Raw genomic sequence first — 21,503 nt, forward strand, 5'->3', positions numbered from 1 at the left:
GTTATAAAGGCCAAATGCACGCTCCAAAGTACAGAGCCCCTTGAAATCCTTTTAGTCGTCTCTTACGACAGGAAGGGTATACCGTGGGTGTTATTCTACCGCTCCCACCCACAGAGGGTGTAGTATACAGGCCTGATATTCGAAGCAGGCACTTGCGTAAATGTAGGCTAGGCCAAGGAGAGGTTCCCTGTCAGATAGCTCCTCAAAATTGTAATCACGTTGGCTAAGGGAATCTCGAACCAGCCCTCAGATCCAGGCCTCCGGCTAAGAGGCAGACACGCTACCCCTACACCGCAGGACCGGAAGGATGATGTTTCGGTCCCCTCAAAATATAACGATATATGATAATATCAGTATTCTCAGTTCATTGCACAAGAAACTCAATAGCCATATTGAATCATTGATAAAAATATAATATTAGAAACGAAGAAGTAACCTACCTTCGGAAGCTGCGAGGCTGCTCCAGACAATGTATGAGAAGAAGATGAAGTAGAAGATCCCGAAGAAATGAAACAAAGCGGTGTCCTTCTCAACATCTGTTATCACCGTATAAGCCTCCGCCATAACACTCAAGTAAGTACCTTGTGCTGCCCACAGAATGGACATACCAATTCCCAAGATGGCGGACGTGGGAAGGATTGTAATGTACTCGGCAACAAACTGGGTTATGAAGTAAGGAATGCAAAGGACACACGACACCACCATCGCCCACTTGCTCCCCAGCCATCTGCGAACAATAAATGATTACATTACACAATGACTCAGTGGGATTTCATATTAGACTACTCTTTCTTGCTAGTTTGATAACATCACGCCATCAATTTCAGAATTTAGCTAGAATTTAGAAGACAGAGATGTGCAACATCCAGTATTTGTCTCGCCTGAAAAACAAGAAACTACGGAAAACCATCTTCAGGGATGAAACATCAAACTGTACAGCTCTGAATGCAGCGAAGCGTACCGCACCGAGCACCTTACTTAATAGGTCTAATGTTACACCCCTGAGGGTGGGGGCGGTAGAATAACACCCACGGTCTCCCCTGCCTGTTGTAACGGAAAATGTGTTTTGATTCTGCCTCGTAGTGGCTACAGTTCATGCCGCCTTCCTCTGGACTTCTGTATTTTATAGGGAATATTTCCCTAAATTGGTGCTTTTTTATTTATCTATTTATTTATTTATTTATTTATTTATTTATTTATTTATTTATTTATTTATTCATCATCATCATCATCTGTTTACACTCCAGGTTCGGTTTTTCCCTCGGACTTAGCGAGGGATCCCACCTCTACCGCCTCAAGGGCAGTGTCCTGGAGCTTCAGACTCTTGGTCGGGGGATACAACTGGGGAGAATGACCAGTACCTCGCCCAGGCGGCCTCACCTGCTATGCTGAACAGGGGCCTTGTGGGGGGATGGGAAGATTGGAAGGGATAGGCAAGGAAGAGGGAAGGAAGCGGCCGTGGCCTTAACTTAGGTACCATCCCGGCATTCGCCTGGAGGAGAAGTGGGAAACCACGGAAAACCATTTCCAGGATGGCTGAGGTGGGAATCGAACCCACCTCTACTCAGTTGACCTCCCGAGGCCAACTTTTCAAATTTCGTGGCAGAGCCGGGAATCGAACCCGGGCCTCCGGGGGTGGCAGCTAAGCACGCTAACCACTACACCACAGAGGCGGACTTATTTATTTATTTATTTATTTATTTATTTATTTATTATTTTTTTATTTACGAATAGAAAGTTTGCCGAAGTAACAATCGGAGAAGATACAAGAACAGAAATCAGTTACATAGAGCTTTTATAAACTGCGTGTTTTTCTAAATGAAGGAGTGATAAGAATTATTCAGAGAAGAAAACTAGATTTACAACCAGTCGTCATCAGATGTATATATCGTCGCTGCCGGGACAAAACCTCCTATGTGAAATATTTTAACTTAGAACTTTGGCCGGTAAGGTTTTGTCATCTCAGGCGCAGTATTGTGTGAATATTGTCAAGGCATTCTCGCTCTTCATAATGTATGTGCTGCGGGTCAGTATATCTCCAGAAATATTGCCACGTAGGAGGTTTTGTCCCGGCAACGACGATATATATCCTTCTCCGCAGCTGTATAGGCCTCCACCATAATGCTGAAGTAAATTGTGCTGCCAACAGAATGGATACACCAATTCCCAAGATGGCGGACGTGGGGAGGATTGAGATGTAATCGGCAACAAACTGGGTTATGAATTAAGGTATACAAAGGACGCAGATGTGGGGTATGGTACACGGAAAGAGAATGTCAACGTCCCATTTTACGTCAGATTGGTAATGTGCGATTTTTTAAAATTTTGACACTCACAAATAAAAGCTGGGTTAATTAAAGCGACTGCTAAACAATAATTGCCTGCCTGTAACCGAAATAATGGTAAGCCTCTCCATGTAAGAGAAATAAAATTTATGATTAAAGTTGGTAAGGAAAGGGTTATTCTGCCCGAAGGCAGGTCCGAACCTCCGCAGAGGTGTTCCTGAGCCGGAGTTTACGTGCGGTAGGGTGGCCAGTTCCTTTCCGCTACTCCTTTCCCTTACCCCCCACCAACAGCGCGTGGAAACCCATCCAACTCCTGACCACGCCCAATGTTGCTTGACTTCGGAGATCTCACGGGATCCGGTGTTTCAACACGGCTACGGCCGTTGGCTGATTGAAATTGAATACATGTTTATATGTTACGCAATAAGAGCAGAAACTGACGATTTAGATGTATGAAATCATTTAAGATGTGGCTGATATGGCATTGCTATATCTGAAGGTAACTTAATTCTCTGTTAGCCCTTTAAGCAAACTCCAGAATTATATTTAGGGGCTTTTAATTTGTTTATTTTTCTACCAGCCATATAACATCATTTTTCGCCGAGGATATTTATAGCATTATTTAATAAAACTTAATGGAATATTACACTTACGGCAACAGTTTTACTGTGGAATCAGTTTGTGCACAGACTGAGGTTTATTTAATTTTAAACATACATTTCAGTTTGTGATTCAAACATACTAAATATTGCTCATTTTTGAACTTGTTTCTACTTTCTCCTAATACAGAAATTTATAGTGTACGTATAGTTTGGACATTAAATTCGGCCTCGAAGTTTTGTAACCGGAGAACGCGGGCCCTATTTGCGTCCAGGTGAGAGATGTTTAGATGTGTCTGAATGTTAGTTCAAGATCTACTTATCCTAAGTAAGAACCATTGTAAAACTACCTGACACTGAGACAGCGGCCCCGGTCTAGAAAGCCGAGAATAACGGTGGAAAGGATTCGTCATTCTGGCCATGCATCGCCTTATAATCTGGAAGCCTTCGGGCTGGGCAGCCGTCGCTTCGTAGGCCAAGGCCCATAAGGACTGGAGTGCTGGGGCTGGGGTAATGGTGCTGACATTAAATATTACTTTATTCGTGTCATATATAAATTATATATTTATCACACTAACTCCAAAATTACGTTGCTTCACGTCCGTAGGTGAAACCTTAAATTACTCTATACTTGTCCCCCGGGTGGTTCTAAGAAAGCAACAGCGATAAGATGTCGCCGTACTGCCCCATGGGGCCTCACGGCCACGGCAGTAAAACTGACACAACACACAGTCCTTCTACGCACTCAGCATTTAGGACTAAGACCCTGGCCCTCAACTAACGATTTGTCAACTGAACATTGAAGGTATCAGCAGAGCTAAGTGCGAATGTTTATCTAAAATACTCGGAGATCATTATGTAGATGTATTGGACTACAAGAAACACATCCTGAAGACGATACTCGGTTATCAAACGGGACAAAATTCCTGGATACAAAATAGCAACAGAACTACTTCATCCAAAATATGGCATTGCCATCTATGTTAAGAATGTTATTGAAGACTATACGATCTTCCCTTCTAATAAATGCCCAAATGTCTTCTCTGCTTCTATCAAAATTTAGAATGTTACCATCACGAACATCTATAAACCTCCAACAGTCTGTTGGTCAGATCCAATGTTCCTGTTGGAGATAGCATAATACTTGGTAATTTCAATAGTGGAGATATGACAAAAATGATGATAATGGTTCAATCTATTTGAACTGATGGACGTAAACAACTTTACAATGATTTATTATGCTAAATAACGAGGCACCTTCAATTCTGCTCGTTGGAACCGGGATAACTCTCCTGATCTATGTTTCGTTTCACAAAGAGTCATGGCATCAGTACCATGATTGCGAAGACAAGTTTTGAATGACTTTCCGCGCAGTCAGCATAGAAAAATAATTTATAACATTGGTATTAACATCCCTGTTGTAAGATCTAGACCCACCATCGTTGAAACTTCAAGAAACCTTACTGGGATTTGTGCGCCAATTACATTGGTGCCAACATTAGATGGCCTACACCAACACCTGAGAACTATGACCGATTTGTTGGTTTAATCCAATCTGCTGCCAAAAGAAGCATTCCTAGATATATTTGCAAAGAACTGTAGTGAAGAAACATGTCGCATAAGTTGTGAATTTGATAAGAACGGCAGCCATGTAGAAGCTATTGAATTGCTGAAATCCCTGGACAGTGCTAGAAGAGAGAAATAGCACAAAACGGTTGAAAACTTTAACTTTACCCATTCAAGTAGGAAAGCATGGTCCCTATTACGAAAACTTGATTGAAAATCTGTACCTACAAGAAAGCATTCCTCTATCAACGCAGAATCCGTAGCTAACCATTTTATTTCTACATCCAAGGCAGACACTTTAGCACTACTGGTACGATCGGAACTCAACAAGTTAAAACGAGGAATCCAATAACACTCATTTTATTCACGACCATTCTCCTCAGAAGTGATACAAGATGTGTTGGATTCTCTTCAGACTGTAAAAGCAGCGGAATTTGATGGTATATATCATGAGTTTCTGAAGAAATATGGTCCAGCTACGAAACGATGGCTTGCAAATTTTTCAGTTCCGCTTTACAATCCGGACGTTTACCGTCATCATTCAAGAAGACCAAAATCATTGCAGTACTGAAGCCAGGGAAAGAACCACCAGCTGCCTCAAAGTTACAGGCCAATTGCCTTAATTAGCCTCACCCATAAATTATTTCAAAGACTCTTACTGAATAGTACTGCTCCAGCAACTGAGCATTTGATTCCCGTCGAACAAGCTGGATTCCGCCCAAAACGTGAGTGCTCTGATCAAGTCTTTGCCTTAACTACGTTTCTAGAAACTGGCTTTGAGATGAACCTTAAGAGTGTCTCTGCCTTTCTGAACTTCTCAGCGGCGTATGATACCATTTGGTGGAAAGGACTTCTTCTCAAACTCATTAAGACAATTCCTTGTCTTAAAACACTCACTCTCATAGAAAATATGTTATGTAACAGGCTGTTCGAAGTTCACAGTGAACATGCCAAAATCAGGTTCCATTTACTCAATAATGGTCTACCACAAGGATCAGTTTTATCCCCTATACTATTTAACTTGTACATTCACGATCTGCCAGAAACAGTATCCCGTAAGTTCAGCTCTGCAGACGATATAAATTTTCCTTCCCAGAGTACCTCCTTTGAAGAAGCAGAGAATATTTTGAATGATGACCTCCAGAAGCTGGATGTTTATTTCAGAAAGTGGCGTCTTCGACCAAGTCCTTCCAAATCTGAGGTAACCACATTTTCCCTTAGCAACTTTCAGACAAAATACCAGCCTAGAGTGATGTTCGGTAACCTATATTTGAAATGCAACAGGTGTCCTAAGTACTTAGGAGTGATGTTGGGCAGAGCACTGACTTAAAGCCATCATATTAAAAAACGGCTGGAAAACTAAAAAGCCGTAATAACCTACTCAGTAGGTTAGCTGGAACATCATGCAGAGCTGATGCCAACACTCTAAGGACTACTGATTTGGCTGTCGTATACTTTCCAGCTGAATACTGTGCAGGAATATGGTTGAACAGCTCCCATTTCCAACTGATTGATATCCAACTCCGCCAGGTAATGACCATAATCTCTGGTACTCTTCACTGCACTCCATCTCAGTGGATACCTGTACTGAGTAATATTGTTCCCCCTCACATCAGAAGACAGGAAGCCTTTGTTCGTCTGTGGCGTAGAATAATGAAGAATGACTTTCTCTCAATTCACCAAGGCGTCAATCAAATCACTACATGCAGGTTGAAATCACTGAAATCAGTGTACAGGACGGCTATACAACTTATTTCAACTCGGTTTGACCCCCAAAATATATGAAAGGATGAGTGGTCTAAATCTCCACCTCGTGATCTAATTGAAATCCATACCTCACAATAAAACTAACTGGAGTTCATCTCCCTCGGGCTATTTGGTCACGACTGAACAGAAGTCGATGTGGCACTGCCCGAACCAGTGCAACCTTACATCAGTGGGGCTGAATAGACTCGCCTCGTTGTGACTGTGGGTATGTAGTGCAAAACCGTCAAGCATATCGTATAGGAATGGCCTCTACATATGTATCCTGGGTCCTTGGAAGATCTTCATGCAGCCAATCCAGGAGCAATTGAATGGAATAAATATGTACCAATCGTTATTTGAATTTATTTTCCTTTTGGTCTTAATGCTGTATATTGTATCTATTGTACATATTCTTTTATTTTTACTGCCTCGTATGCATCATACGCTAATAATAATCATCATAACATCAGTTAGAGGATGTGTTGACGGAAGCATTATTATAGAGAACGCCCTGAAAGTCCAACACACCGAGCTCGATAGCTGCAGTCACTTAAGTGCGGCCAGTGTCCAGTATTCGGGAGATAGTAGGTTCGAACCCCACTGTCGGCAGCCCTGAAAATGGTTTTCCGTGGTTTCCCATTTTTTTGCCAGGGGCTTTACGTCGCACCGACACAGATAGGTCTTATGGCGACGATGGGATAGGAAAGGCCTAGGAGTTGGAAGGAAGCGGCCGTGGCCTTAATTAAGGTACAGCCCCAGCATTTGCCTGGTGTGAAAGTGGGAAACCACGGAAAACCATCTTCAGGGCTGCCGATAGTGGGATTCGAACCTACTATCTCCCGGATGCAAGCTCACAGCCGCGCGCCTCTACGCGCACGGCCAACTCGCCCGGTGGTTTCCCATTTTCACACCAGGCAAATGCTGGGGCTGTGCCTTAATTAAGGCCACGGCCGCTTCCTTCCAACTCCTAGCCCTTCCCTGCCCCATCGTCGCCATAAGACCTATCTGTGTCGGTGCGACGTAAAGCAATTAGCAAAAAAAAAAAAAAGTCCAACACATATTATTTACGAGAAAAATAAAGAGGCAAAGGAAAAATTCTCCATCAAATGAGAACTTTATGCACTGATATTTCCTGTCACTAAGAGTTATTGAAAGCCCATGTAACCAGCAGCAAGATTCATTGTTCAAGCGTGTCATATTACACCCCTTCAATGATTTTCTGCAATTAATTTGAGAGGCCAGGCACTTGTGGATCTACGAAGAGTTTTGGACTTACCACTTTGTTTGCTGTCAAACAGCTTAAATCATTCTGATTTTTACTCGCTGCTGGCACCATGGGAAAATACTCGTACTTCCTTCTCACGAAGATTTCAACACCTTTTAACATAGAGAAAAGCAGTCAAAATTTTCACAAAATCGGAGGTTATCAATCTGGCATCATAAGGTGTACGAGATATCAATATATTATTTTTATGCACGATAGTTAGTGTTTCTAAATACAGTTTCATAAAACGTCAGACTTATGGGACATCATTGTCATCACATTATTACGTATAAAGCCGACGAATGGAATTATGAATAAAATAAGAACATTATTCACTAATGTTTCCTGTCATTCAAAGCCTGGTGATTTATTTTACCATGAAATAAGGCGATGTTTTCACTTGTTGCGTATGTGGTATATTAGACTTATTCCTTGATTTTCTGTAGTTAATTTGCTATTGCGAAGCCAGGCACTTTGGAATTCACCAATACTTTTGGACTTAACATTTTGCTTTGAATCATACTATAGTACTGTTGTCAATCTGTCCAAAACTTTCTGATTTTCCTTTGCTCCTGGCACGTTGGAAAAATATCACATTTCAACATTTTTACCACAGATGGTAGCAGTCAAAATTTTCACAAAATCACTTCCTACCATATCTGAACAGATTAAGGCATATGCGAAGTCAATATCCAGTTTCTCGGTACTACGCGTTTGTAAGCATATTTTTCTGAAACACCTATCTTACGAGACAAAAGTTGATAAATGGGACATTTATTGTCCTAATCTTATTACTTATAAAATTAATGAGCACGTGATTTGATGTCACCAGACATGCGAAATTTTTAACATTCTGGTAAATGTGTATGGCTGTAACTATTTGATTCTGGGATTGGGATAGGTGCACTGGAACTAAGAACTACGTAAACTATCAGGAAAATAGGGTTGATGACTTCATTTTGGAGTCTGTAGAGGGAATGAGAAATTTTGAAATTTGAAGATTTTCTGGTCTAGCTAAATCTCTCCTTGTTTCAAAACAGAACATGAGAACGATACAGAGAAACAACGCATCGTTGATTACATACGGGCCAACGCGCTCCGAGAGGCAGTGTAATGTAGTGCGACATTCCTTCTTCTTATTTTTCTCGTTTTTCCTAGCATTTTTCCAATTATCTTTGATCGGTACTTTCTTAGGATTTAACCTAGTTCTACTGCCGGAAGACTTTCCTGACGCCAAAACTACGTGGAGGAAAGTATTGACAGTTGCGTGTTGTAGTGTGATGTGTTGTATGTAAATGAAGGTTTGTATTAAGACGAACACAGACAATGGCTCCCGATCTAGAGGACTTTACCAGACAAAGTTAAAATGCCCGACTCTGCCACGAATCAAACCGAGGGTCCTCTAAACCGAAGGCCACTACGCTAATAATTCAGCCAAGTAGATAATGTAGATAACGTGGTGCAACATTGAATCGGAAATGGATTTTCGAAAAAGTACGGCGATGTGAAAGCTTAGTTACGAAGAATTTGAAAAAAAAGGGGTATAATATTAAGAGTGCAGTGGTAAATGAAATGTATGGCTTTTAGTGCCGGGATATCCCAGGACGGGTTCGGCTCGCAAAGTGCAGGTATTTCTATTTGACGCCCGTAGGTGACCTGCGCGTCCTGATGAGGATGAAATGATGATGATGACCACACATACACCTAGCCCCCGTGGCATTGGAATCAACCAAAAAGGTTAAAATCCCCGACCCGGCCGGGAATCGAATCCGGGACCCTCTGAACTGAAGGCCAGTACGCTGACCGTTCAGCCAACGAGTCGGACAGTGCATTGGTAAATAGAGTCGAGCAACTGAACTCTTGCCCTCAAAATTCAGTGAAAACGCGAAAAGCAGGTTAATCGACGACCTTTCGGACGTTACAGCGATAGGGCAGGATCAATAATAATAATAATAATAATAATAATAATAATAATAATAATAATAATAATAATAATAATAATAATAATAATAATAATAATGGCGTGTGGCCTCCGGAGTGTCTGGTGCTTGCCTATAGGCGTCCTGGGTGTCTGTGAGGACAGGCCCCTAGCTGTGTTGAATTATATTGCTTAAAACGGCACGCATACACATACCCAGTCTCTGGGCCCGAAGGAACCGGCAATGGGACCCAAGACCCGTTGAACCAATGACCTGCACGCCAGGAAGCCGGAGAGTGGCATCATTAAAAATATTTTATTTATTCTAAAACTCTTGAAATCAGTCTGGATTACAGATTTTTCTGATTATCTCCGCGAATGGGACGAAGATGACCTTATGCTTCTAGCACCAGGGACACATTTTTGTGTCAGTAACTTATCTTTATGCATTTTGTCTGCTTCACAGTGGAGTTATTATTAAAGAGGTGTATCATGTAATGGCGAATATTTTAGGAATGCTGATTTAATAAATTTGTTCCCGATTTTAGGGCATCCTGGTAAAACCCTCAGTTCTCAGGAGATTTGATTGCTGTACAATAAAGCACCATGATTTAAGGAAAACCCAACACAGCTGTCCACGCACAGTAGCGATGTTACCCTTTTCGTAAACGCATAATGGCTGGTGCGTAATCAAATCTTGTGACCGAGCACATTGGGGCAATACTCAACGAGAAAATCATACGAATTTTCGAGAAACACTAATGGCATACATGTTTCAGAAAGCCGGTGATAAAATATATTATTAACATTGTAGATTTACCAACACGTAAAATTGAACATTTATAGTGGACGAGTGTGTTTACACTGTTTACTTGACCCCAATGTAAAGGTTATGACTAGGCCCGTAGTACAAGGGTGATTGATGGTAGACCACAGTTAGGAGGGCCGTGATCTGGTATCCATTTAATTTAACTCGGTGGAACGCGTGTAAGCGCGCTTATCCACAAAGGCACGTAAAGACAAACGTCTCATGGCCATAGAGAAAGGTTAAGTAGGCGTGCTGGTATGCTAATCAGGAAGATTAGAATGCAAGCATAACGTACATGTTGTAAGAATAAACTCAGAATTTATGTCACGAACCACGGTATATACTTAGAAATATGTACACTGTAACTACATAGACTAATTACGTCACATATTTTACTACTTAAATTGCACTGCCATTCTTACACAAGTTACTATAGAGTCAAACTACTGAACTGTTTTACTAAATTTGTTTTATTATTATTATTATTTCGAATGGGCCACCAGAGGACCACGTGCCAATTTCAATTCCTTCTTCTTTGTTCTTTCCTTTTCTTCCAGTACGCTTTCATCTGTTCACTATGTTTCTTCTTTCTGTCTTCAGACCACTTTGAACCAGTCTTTTTTACTTTCCTACCTTGGAATCCTTCTATTTTCAATACTTTTTCCCCGAAAGCCTTCTCTATTATTTATTTCTTCTGTTGTTATATTGTTTTTTTCTAAATCCTTTCTTACTTCATTGACCCAGCTTGTCGTTGATTTCTTACCCCACAAATATCTGAAAATCTTACTGGTTAATCTACTATCTTGCATTCGATATAAATGTCCAAAAAGCATAAGTCTCCTTTTCCTCATTACATCTGATATATTTTCTATTTTTTGATATATTTCAGCATTACTTCGTAATTTCCAACCTTCTGCTGTGTTTTGTGGGCCTAATATTTCCCTCATGATTCGCGTTTCTAGTATTTCTAGTTTATCTAAATCATAGTTTAATGCCAGACACTCGCTTGCATAATAGGCATTCTGGCTTCACTACTGTGTTGTAATGCCTTCTTTTTGCATTTTTGGATAGGCATCTTTTATTGTGGATATCTTTGGTGACACCATAAGCTCTCTCCGTTTTATGTACCCTCTCCTCTACTGCAGATTTTTCTAAACCATTTTCTTGGATTATTTCCCCTAGATATTTTAATTTTTACCCTCTCTATTTGGCCAATATCAGTTATCAGAAATGTTGGTGCATCCCAAATATTTGTTAAAAATTTTGTTTTTTCTGCAGAAATTCTTAAGCCAGTTCTGCTGGCGATTCTTTCCAAGACATTTACTTGGGTTATAGCAGATGTCACATTTTCAGAAAGTATTGCAAAGTCATCTGCTAGTGCAAGACAATTTATTTCGATCCTTTTGTTTCCTCTTCCTAACCTTATCGGTGAAATGTTGAGTTCAATAAGTTTTTCATTCCAAATTCTCACTATTTTCTCTAGGACACAATTAAAAAGAATTGGGGATAGTCCGTCGCCTTGTCGTACACCAGTTTTTATTTTGAAAGGCTGTGATATCTCTCCCAGAAATTTCACTTTAGAGACTGTGTCTGTAAGTGTTCCACGGATTAGATTTGCCAGTTTAGACTTTATGCCAAATTCTCGAATTATTTTATATATAGTTTCTCTGTCAACAGAATCAAAAGCCTTTTTGAAATCTACAAACATGACTACAATGTCCTTTGAATTAAGTAACCTGTGGCGAATTATTGACTTAAGATTAAATATTTCTTCTGAGCATGATCTTCCTTTCCTGAAACCACCTTGATATTCACCTAAATGATTGTCTAGTGTTGTTTCTACTCTGTTTAATAAAATCGTGGAAAATATTTTATATGCCACTGCTAATAAAGATATTCCTCTGTAGTTATTAACGTCCTGTTTATTACCTTTTTTGTGGAGTGGATGTATCAAGGCTACTTGCAAAAGTTACAGTACTCACTATTTAGTTCATAGCTCCTATGAAAAGTTTGAACAGTTCACAGAAACATCTTACAATATTTTACTTCCTTTATACAAATTTTGAGGATGTTGCCATTCTTGTTGTGTTGCAAACTGTGCACATGACATGCCACAGGGATCGGGATAATGGATATCGTTCACCCCGTTGCTGCTACCGAAAATAATCCTTCAATAGCCACTAGCAAAGTAGTTTAAATAGAAACACAAATGTAAGTACCTACTTTAAATTTTAAATAGCCGGGCTGAGTGGCTCAGACTGTTGAGGCGCTGGCCTTCTGACCCCAACTTGGCAGGTTCGATCCCGGCTCAGTCCGGTAGTATTTGAAGGTGCTCAAATACGTCAGCCTCGTGTCGGTAGATTTACTGGCACGTAAACGAACGCCTGCCGGACTAAATTCCGGCACCTCGGCGTCTCCGAAAACCGTAAAAGAGTAGTTAGTGGGACGTAAAGCAAATAACATTATTATTATTATTATTATTATTATTATTATTATTATTATTATTATTATCTTTATTATTATTAAATTTTAAATACTGGTATAGCAGTTCAAAAATACTGAATTATTACATATACCATTTGAATTCCCGATATATTCTCAAGAATCATCTTAGAATATAACACAGACATCCGCGAAAGTGTTGAACTAAATGAATAATGTGAACATATTCGCTAAATTACTTTTAATGAACAGAAAAATGTTTTTTGATAATTTCTTTACGTCGCACCGGCACAGATAGGTCTTATGGCGACGATGGGATAGGAAAGGCCTAGGAGTGGGAAGGAAGCGGCCGTGGCCTTAATTAATGTACAGCCCCAGCATTTGCCTGGTGTGAAAATGGGAAACTACGGGAAACCATTTTCAGGGCTGCCGACAGTGGGGTTCGAACCCACTATCTCCCGAATACTGGATACTGGCCGCACTTAAGCGACTGCAGCTATCGAGCTCGGTAGAGAAATGTTAATGTCATCAGCGTGAATACTCGCAACCTCCACGACTTCTAGAAAGGGGTCTGTTTTTAAGGAATTTGTCTAAGCTAAAACCAAGTTTTGTGATTAAAATACTAAGTTACGAGGGTGATAAATTATGTCAATAATCATTAATGCGGTTAAGAATCTCAATTCATGTTTCTCAGTGAACAAATTTAAGGATTCGATAAGAAGCAAAAGGTTATTTTTAAAAGTCGTTAGTAAATATGGGATCATATTTTGTGTGTTTGTATGTACAAGGAATATTATCAACCCATATCTGCCCAAATTATTTTTCTGTGGAATATTGCGATATATTTCGTAAGTACAGTTGTTTGTAACCTAAATGAAAGACTTATGATGATTTTAGGTTTCATTAACATATTTTCGCGGAGATTTACCGTATCGACATATGTCGACAGTGAGCATGAACGAATAGGGTAAGAGACATGTTAAAAAAAGGAACTTTTCTTCGCATTTTAAGCTTATATGAATGTAATAATTAATCAGTTAGTGAATATCAGTCACATAAGTGTTGAATAAGCACAAAATATTTAAGAAACTTGATTCAAAACATAAATGTGGAACAGTTTCGCCTCAAATTAGAATGCATACTGTTTCAAAACAAAATGACAATATTCGTATGTTTATAGTACTTGTTATACACACAATACGAAATTTTGAGCAAGTATGATCACTCTGAAAACAGCAAAAAAAGTAAACTACAAGTAGAATTTCAAAACAGTTTAGTCTGCGTTTTGAGGTTACACTCTGCTTCTCTTCAACCAGTCTTTTTAGCGTGAGTGAAATGACCCAAAACAAAGGACGTGGCGGCCAACGTTACATTTTTGCACTATTTCCTGGCAGCTTTACCACAGTGAGCGCACCGCAATTCCTTCCCTCTTGTTTCGAGGTAGCGGGATACCCCATCGGAACGCACTTCTGGCAACATACGTGAAGATACTTTCGTACTCGGATCTTCATGCGTTAGGACGCGTAGCGGTACGAGATAGGATATATGTCCTAATGATGTAGCATGTGAAGCCGAGAAGGTCTAAATTGGGGTCAAACGGTAAAGTTGCCATGCATTGTCCATGGAGACGTTCAGAAGGATCACAATTAGAGGCCAGTACCATTTCTTGTTTTTGATGCTGATGCGGTAACGAGATACATTTTGATCCAATTGATCGACGCTTCTCATGTGCATATTATGCAGAATTATACATGCTGGCTGAATTACTGTTATGTATTTCATTTCAGCATTACCATTGTACCATTTTCACTTATTTTTGTACACACTAGTTCAGCATCAGCCCGGAGTTGATTACCAGAGAGTCTGTAAATATCTCCACGAGACTCATCACCATCGCTATCCCCGTCACTATGGAAAGCATTTTCAGGTTGTTCTATGTATATATTAGCATCTAGGATGTTTTGTGATTCCTCTAGGATGATTACGTTCTGCTCGACGGTCACTCTGAGAAGAAAAAAATGAAAATTGTATATCAGTACTGAGGCAGTCCCATTCGCGCCCACCGTCGACATATGTCGACGTGGAAATTTTCTGCTCTGCTAGACAAAAGCAACTATAAATCAGCCATAAATGAATTCAAAATCTGTTAAAGGCATGTTTCGTTAATACGTTTACCACAACAGTCCGATCTTACTTTCATAACAATATTATAAGAAAATATTACTCATCGCGACGGAAGCGTCATCCTTTTGAGTGTATACGGAATGATATTTCATACGCAGCCACGATATAAGGCGCGAAAACGAGTGATTCTTGTTTTCGTGCTATGCAATAAGTATCAAACTATGAACTGTAAACAATGCACCTCAAAAATATTATTCAGGTTTACCGATATAAGATCGACAATATGCAGATATTAACGTCGACAAATGTCAACAGTGGGCACATATGGGTTAAAGGTAGTTTAATATCACTCTGCGTGTCATACAAGTATGAAGCAAGTTGAAAGTTTGTAGAAAAAGCTATCGATAGCGAAATTCAATTATTTGATGACAGACGTCACATAGGACAGTACAGAACTGCAAAATTAACGTAACACTGATATGTTGGATAACATAAACAGTGATAGTAAAAGAGCTTTAACATTGATTAAAATCTGCTTTGTAGAGCATTCGACCGTATCACATAAACATCACAGAAATGTACTCTACTAATGATGTTCACATCATGAAACATGAATAAAAGTGGAACATAATCCGGAACAATAATCCATTGTAAAATGCAAAACTGTCCTCAACAATTCGCATTTGACAAAGGTAGGGTCACGGCTCAAATCGATGCGTACAGCTCAATTTAATTCCTCTAAATCGAAATTATGCATGAATGCACTCTGGTTTGTATAGAAAGGTTTTAAAACTTACCCTGTAACGGAAGAGGGACTTTTTTACGTGCACAATTAGAAAATCAACAAATCTTTAAAAGAATTCTGTCAGAACAAATCACCAAATTTCATTCGAAAAAAGCTAAGAGGATCTTGAAAGAAAATTCCAAGAAGCTAAAAAAAAAAAAAAAAATAAATAAATAAAAAAGCGAACATCTCTTTTTTTTTTTTTGCTACTTGCTTTACGTCGCACCGACACAGATAGGTCTTATGGCGACGATGGGATAGGACAGGCCTAGGAATGGGAAGGAAGCGGCCGTGGCCTTAATTAAGGTACAGCCCCAGCATTTGCCTGGTGTGAAAATGGGAAACCACGGAAAACCATCTTCAGAGCTGTCGACAGTGGGGTTCGAACCCACTATCTCCCGATTACTCGATACTGGCCGCACTTAAGCGACTGCAGCTATCGAGCTCGGTAAGCGAACATCTAAGCAAAGTGATGGTGAAAGGTTGAAGCTATCATTTATTAAATGTATATTATTCATAAATTACCAGCATGCAGGATAGACCAAAAGATCTCCATCCTTTCAATTATTCATATTCACGGAAACATTGTTAAAGTACAATATGACTCTACTATTTATAACTACTGAGTCTTAGCCCTGATGAAAATTAAAGATTTTTGACAGCAATATTTAGGCATGTCCGCCTTTGTGGTGTAGTGGTTAGTGTCATTACCTGGCAGGCCTGGAGGCCCGGGTTAAATTGCCGGCTCTGCCGATAAATTTTAAAAGTGCCACGAGGGCTGGAACGGTGTCCTCTAGTTTTCAGGGGGGTAGAGAGGGCTTCCATTCCCACCTCATCCATCCTTGAAGTGGTTTCTCGTGGTTTCCAACTTCCCCTCCAGGCAAATGCTGGTATGGTATCTTACTTAAGGCCACGGCCAAATCTTCCCCCCTTCTTTCCATCACGAACTTCCCATCCCACCACAAGGCCTTTGATCAGAATAGCAGGAGAGGCCGCCTGGGTGACGTACTGGTCTTACTCCTCAGTTTTATCCTCCCAACCAAAGGTCTCACACTCCACGACACCGCCTTTGAGGCGGTATAGTTGGGATCCCTCGCTGTGTCCGAGGAAGAAACCATCCCAGACGGGAAACGGATTAAGCAAGAAATGATTAAGTAAATAATAATAATAATAATAATAATAATAATAATAATAATAATAATAATAATAATAATAATAATAATAATAATAATAATAATAATAATAATAATAATAATAATAATAATAATAATGTAATGTATGTATTATACCCTGGGGGAGGTTTTTAAGATATACCCTCCGATGAGGTCGGGTAGTATCTGCCTTATCATGGTAGTGGATGGAAGTGTAGTGTGAGATATGTTACTTTCGGGAACGTTAAACAGAAAATAAATTTGTGATATTCGTGCCTCACTAAGTAAAAGTACGTGGTTATACTCCCATGAACTGTCTGAGAAAAGCCACTTAATAACAATAATTGCATCAATATATTTGAGATTCTGACGGAGAAGCTAATCAAATACCGGGAAAGAAGAACTATACACCTGGACAAAAAGTCAGGTCTTAGAGATAAGAATCGAGAGCTATGAATAAGAAGCAGCAATCCAGAAAGGAGTGAGGTATGGCTGAATATTTTTCTTATTTCATTTACAATTCTTCGGCCCAAAAGCGGTAAGAGAATTTATAAAAGTAAGATAGAAAAGCAGAATTTGGAAAGAGAATTACAACTCAAAACCCAAGGAGAGGAAATCAAAAGTGTGAGATCTGCCAATTTTATTTTACTTTATTAGTGTCTGTAAAAGCCTCCGTGGCTCAGACGGCAGCGTGTCGCCTCTCACCGCTGGATATCGTGGTTCAAATTCCGGTCACTACATGTGAGATTTGTGCTGGACAAAGTGGAGGAGGGATAGGTTTTTCTACGGGTACTCCGGTTTTCCCTGTCATCTTTCATTCCAGCAACACTCTCCATTATCATTTCATGGCATCTATCAGTCATTAATAAATCACTTCGGGAGTGGCGACCCCATCGTACTAATAGCCTATACAGAGTGTTAGGGGTATACGTGCAGATATTTCTTGTAGCAATAGAGAACGTTGTGACGAACCACTATATATCAAAGTTTTAGTAATCCGCGGAAGTTATTTTCGGAGCAAAGGGATACGATGTTTTCAGAATAGGTAGTATGCATTGTTCTGTGAATGAATAGCTTTTCGTTGATAACAGGCAAGTCACTCGCCATCCGTGCCAAACTGGTTTCTGTTTATGTTTAAGAGCAACTGTACTACTGTAACAGCTGAACGCTACCTATGCAATGCCACGAGATGATACGTAATATACTTGCCAAACTGGTTTTATGTTTACGAGCAAATGAACTACGATAACAGCTGAAGGCTGCTACCAGTGTACACCATGTTACGTTACATTCTTGCCAGACTGGTTTTGTTGTTGTTAGTATTTAGTTTCCGCCTTAGGGGCTTCAGACAACCCTAGTTATCGGATTCGGACCCTGGAGATGTATCGAATTGTCAGCATTAATACTGGTTCATTTGCTGTTACGTCCTTTAAAGGATTGGGATATCTGTGGTCGTCAACCCCGTGGTCTACTGAGTATGGAAATAACCTGAAAACCTGTGTCGGTGCGGGACCTGTACGAGCGTGTGATATCATTATTGTCTGGGATAGGCGCGCCGGGACGTAAAATACGGTACGATCCCCGTTGTGCTTTGCGTAACGGTAGAAGAAATAAGGCAGTTTCTTACGCCAACGAAAGCAAGAATGGGTTTGAATTGAATTAGCGAAGCACAGCCAACGATTTTTTTTCAAACGAATAATGGACACGTTATACAAATAAATAAATTAAACGTACCTACATTTCGTGCTTCCAGCCAGGCTGTGTGGCTCAGACGGTTGAGGTACTGGCCTTTTGACTCCAACCTCGCAGGTTCGAACCTGGCCCAGTCCGGTGGTATTTGAATGTGCTCAAATACGTCATACTCGTGCCGTTAGATTTAGTGGCACGTAAAAAGAACTCCAGCGAGACTAAATGGCGGCACCTCATCGTCTCCGAAAACCGCAAACGTAACGCAAATACCATTATTATTATTATTATTATTATTATTATTATTATTATTATTATTATTATTATTATTATTATTATTATTATTATTGACTACTCGCCATAATGTCTGCCCAGAAAATACTTCTCATCCTTTATAACTATGGATCTCGACAGTTGTATAATGTCCTAAATATGATGATTTTCAAAATTGACATTACGTCGCACCGACACAGATAGGTCTTATGGCGACGATGGGACAGAAAAGGGGTAGAAGTGAGATGGTAGCGTTCGTGGCCTTAAAAAGGTTCAGCTCCAGCATTTTCCTGATGTGAAAATGGGAAACCACGGAGAACCATCTTCAGGGCTGTCGACAGTGGAGTTCGAACCCAGTCTGTCCCCAATTAAAGTTCACAATTTCACGCCCCTAACCGCACGACCAACTTATACAATCAATACTGATCTGCATTTAGGGCAGTCGCCCAGGTGGCAGATTCCCTATCTGTTGCTTTCCTAGCCTTTTCCTAAATGATTTGAAAGAAATTGGAAATTTATTGAACATCTCCCTTGGTAAGTTATTGCAATCGCTAACTCCCCTTCCTATAAATGAATATTTCCCCCAGTTCGTCATCTTGAATTCCAACTTTATCTTCATATTGTGATCTTTCCTACTTTTATAAACGCCATTCAAACTTATTCGTCTACTAATATCATTCCACGCCATCTCTCCGCTGACAGCTCGGAACATACCACTTAGTCGAGCAGCTCTTCTTCTTTCTCTCAATTCTTCCCAACCCAAACATTGCAACATTTTTGTAACGCTACTCTTTTGTCGGAAATCACTCAGAACAAATCGAGCTACTTTTCTTTGGATTTTTTCCAGTTCTTGAATCAGGTAATACTGGTGAGGGTCCCATACACTGGAACCACACTCTAGTTGGGGTCTTTCCAGAGACTTATATGCACTCTCCTTTACATCCTTACTACAACCCCTAAACACCCTCATAACCATGTGCAGAGATCGGTACCCTTTATTTACAATCCCATTTATGTGAATACCCCAATGCAGATCATTCCTTATATTAACACCTAGATACTTACAATGATCCCCAAAAGGAACTTTCACCCCATCAACGCAGTAATTCAAACTGAGAGGGCTTTTCCTATTTGTGAAACTCACAGCCTGACTTTTAACCCCATTCATCAACACACCATTGCCTGCTGTCCATCTCACAACATTTTCGAGGTCACGTTGCAGTTGCTCACAATCTTGTAACTTATTTATCACTCTATAGAGAATAACATCATCCGCAAAATGCCTTACGTCCGATTCCACTCATTTACACTTATCATTTATATATATAAGAAAACATAAAGGTCCGATAACACTGCCCTGAGGAACTCCCCTCTCAACTATTACAGGGTCAGACAAAGCTTCATCTACTCTAACTCTCTGAGATCTATTTTCTAGAAATATAGCAACCCATTCAGTCACTCTTTTGTCTAGTCCAATTGCACTCATTTTTGCCAGTAGTCTCCCATGATCCACCCTATCAAATGCTTTAGACATGTCAATCGCGATACAGTCCATTTGACTTCCAGAATCCAAGATATCTGCTATATCTTGCTGGAATCCTACAAGTGGAGATTCAGTGGAATAACCTTTCCTAAAACCGAATTGCCTTCTATCGAACCAGTTATTAATTTCACAAACATGTCTAATATAATAAGAAAGAATGCCTTCCCAAAGCTTACATACAATGCACGTCAAACTTACTGGCCTGTAATTTTCAGCTTTATGTCTATCACCCTTTCCTTTGTACACAGGGACTACTATAGCAACTCTCCATTCATCTGGTATAGCTCCTCCGACCAAACAATAATCAAATAAGTACTTCAGATATGGTACTGTATCCCAACCCATTGTCTTTAGTATATCCCCAGAAATCTGATCAATTCCAGCCGCTTTTCTAGTTTTCAACTTTTGTATCTTATTGTAAATGTCATTGTTATCATATGTAAATTTTATTACTTCTTTGGCCATAGTCTCCTCCTCTATCTCGACATTATCCTTGTAACCAACAATCTTTGCATACTGCTGACTGAATACTTCTGCCTTTTGAAGATCCTCACATACACACTCCCCTTGTTCATTAATTATTCGTGGAATGTCCTTCTTGGAACCTGTTTCTGCCTTAAAATACCTATACATACCCTTCCATTTTTCACTACAAGCTCTAATGCCAGGCTGAGTACCTCGGACGATAGGGCGCTGGTATTTTGATCCCATCTTGTCAGGTTCGATGGAGGCTCAGTTCGGGGTATTTGAATGTGCTAAAAAACGCCAGTTTCGTGTCTGTAGATTTACTTGCATTAAAAATGTTCTGCGGTACAACATTTCGGCAACTCGGCGTCTCCAAAATCCGTCAAAGTAGTTATTGGGTCGTAAGAAATTATATTAGTATTTCGTGCTTGCAAGCGAAAATCATATGTGTAATGGTAAAATAAAGCATCATAATTTACTGGTGCCTTTGCAGTGCTTAATAAATTTATCAAAATAAAAGTGGCCAGTCTGAGTTGCTCAGACGGTTAAAGCACTGGTTTCTTGGTTCCAACTTAGCAGGCTCGATCTTGGGTCAGTCCGGTGGTATTCGAAGGTGCTCAAATACGTCAACCTCGTGTCGGTAGATTTACTGGCACGTAAAAAGAACTCCTGCGGGACTAAATTACAGCTCCTCCAGAAACAGTACGAGTAGTTAGTGGGACGTAAAGCAAATAACATTGCCGGTATTATTATTATTATTATTATTATTATTATTTTCAGTCTTATTATTATTGCTACTACTCATACTGAACTTCTTCTTATTACTGTTTTCCCTCGTCTGATTATTAT

The 21,503-nt window shown here is 39.9% G+C and overlaps 1 protein-coding gene across 1 annotated transcript in view; it reads right to left on the minus strand.

Annotated features, from left to right (window-relative positions):
- Nucleotides 1-21,503, minus strand: part of LOC136858090 (UNC93-like protein) — an 85,114-nt gene that overhangs the window by 40,170 nt on the left and 23,441 nt on the right. Inside the window, exon 2 of the mRNA XM_067137362.2 lies at nucleotides 441-727. Coding sequence (XP_066993463.2) covers nucleotides 441-727 — 287 coding nt within the window. The remainder of the gene's footprint in view (nucleotides 1-440; nucleotides 728-21,503) is intronic.

Source organism: Anabrus simplex, chromosome 1 (assembly GCF_040414725.1).
Source record: "Anabrus simplex isolate iqAnaSimp1 chromosome 1, ASM4041472v1, whole genome shotgun sequence".
In the NCBI taxonomy this organism is placed as follows: domain Eukaryota; kingdom Metazoa; phylum Arthropoda; class Insecta; order Orthoptera; family Tettigoniidae; genus Anabrus; species Anabrus simplex.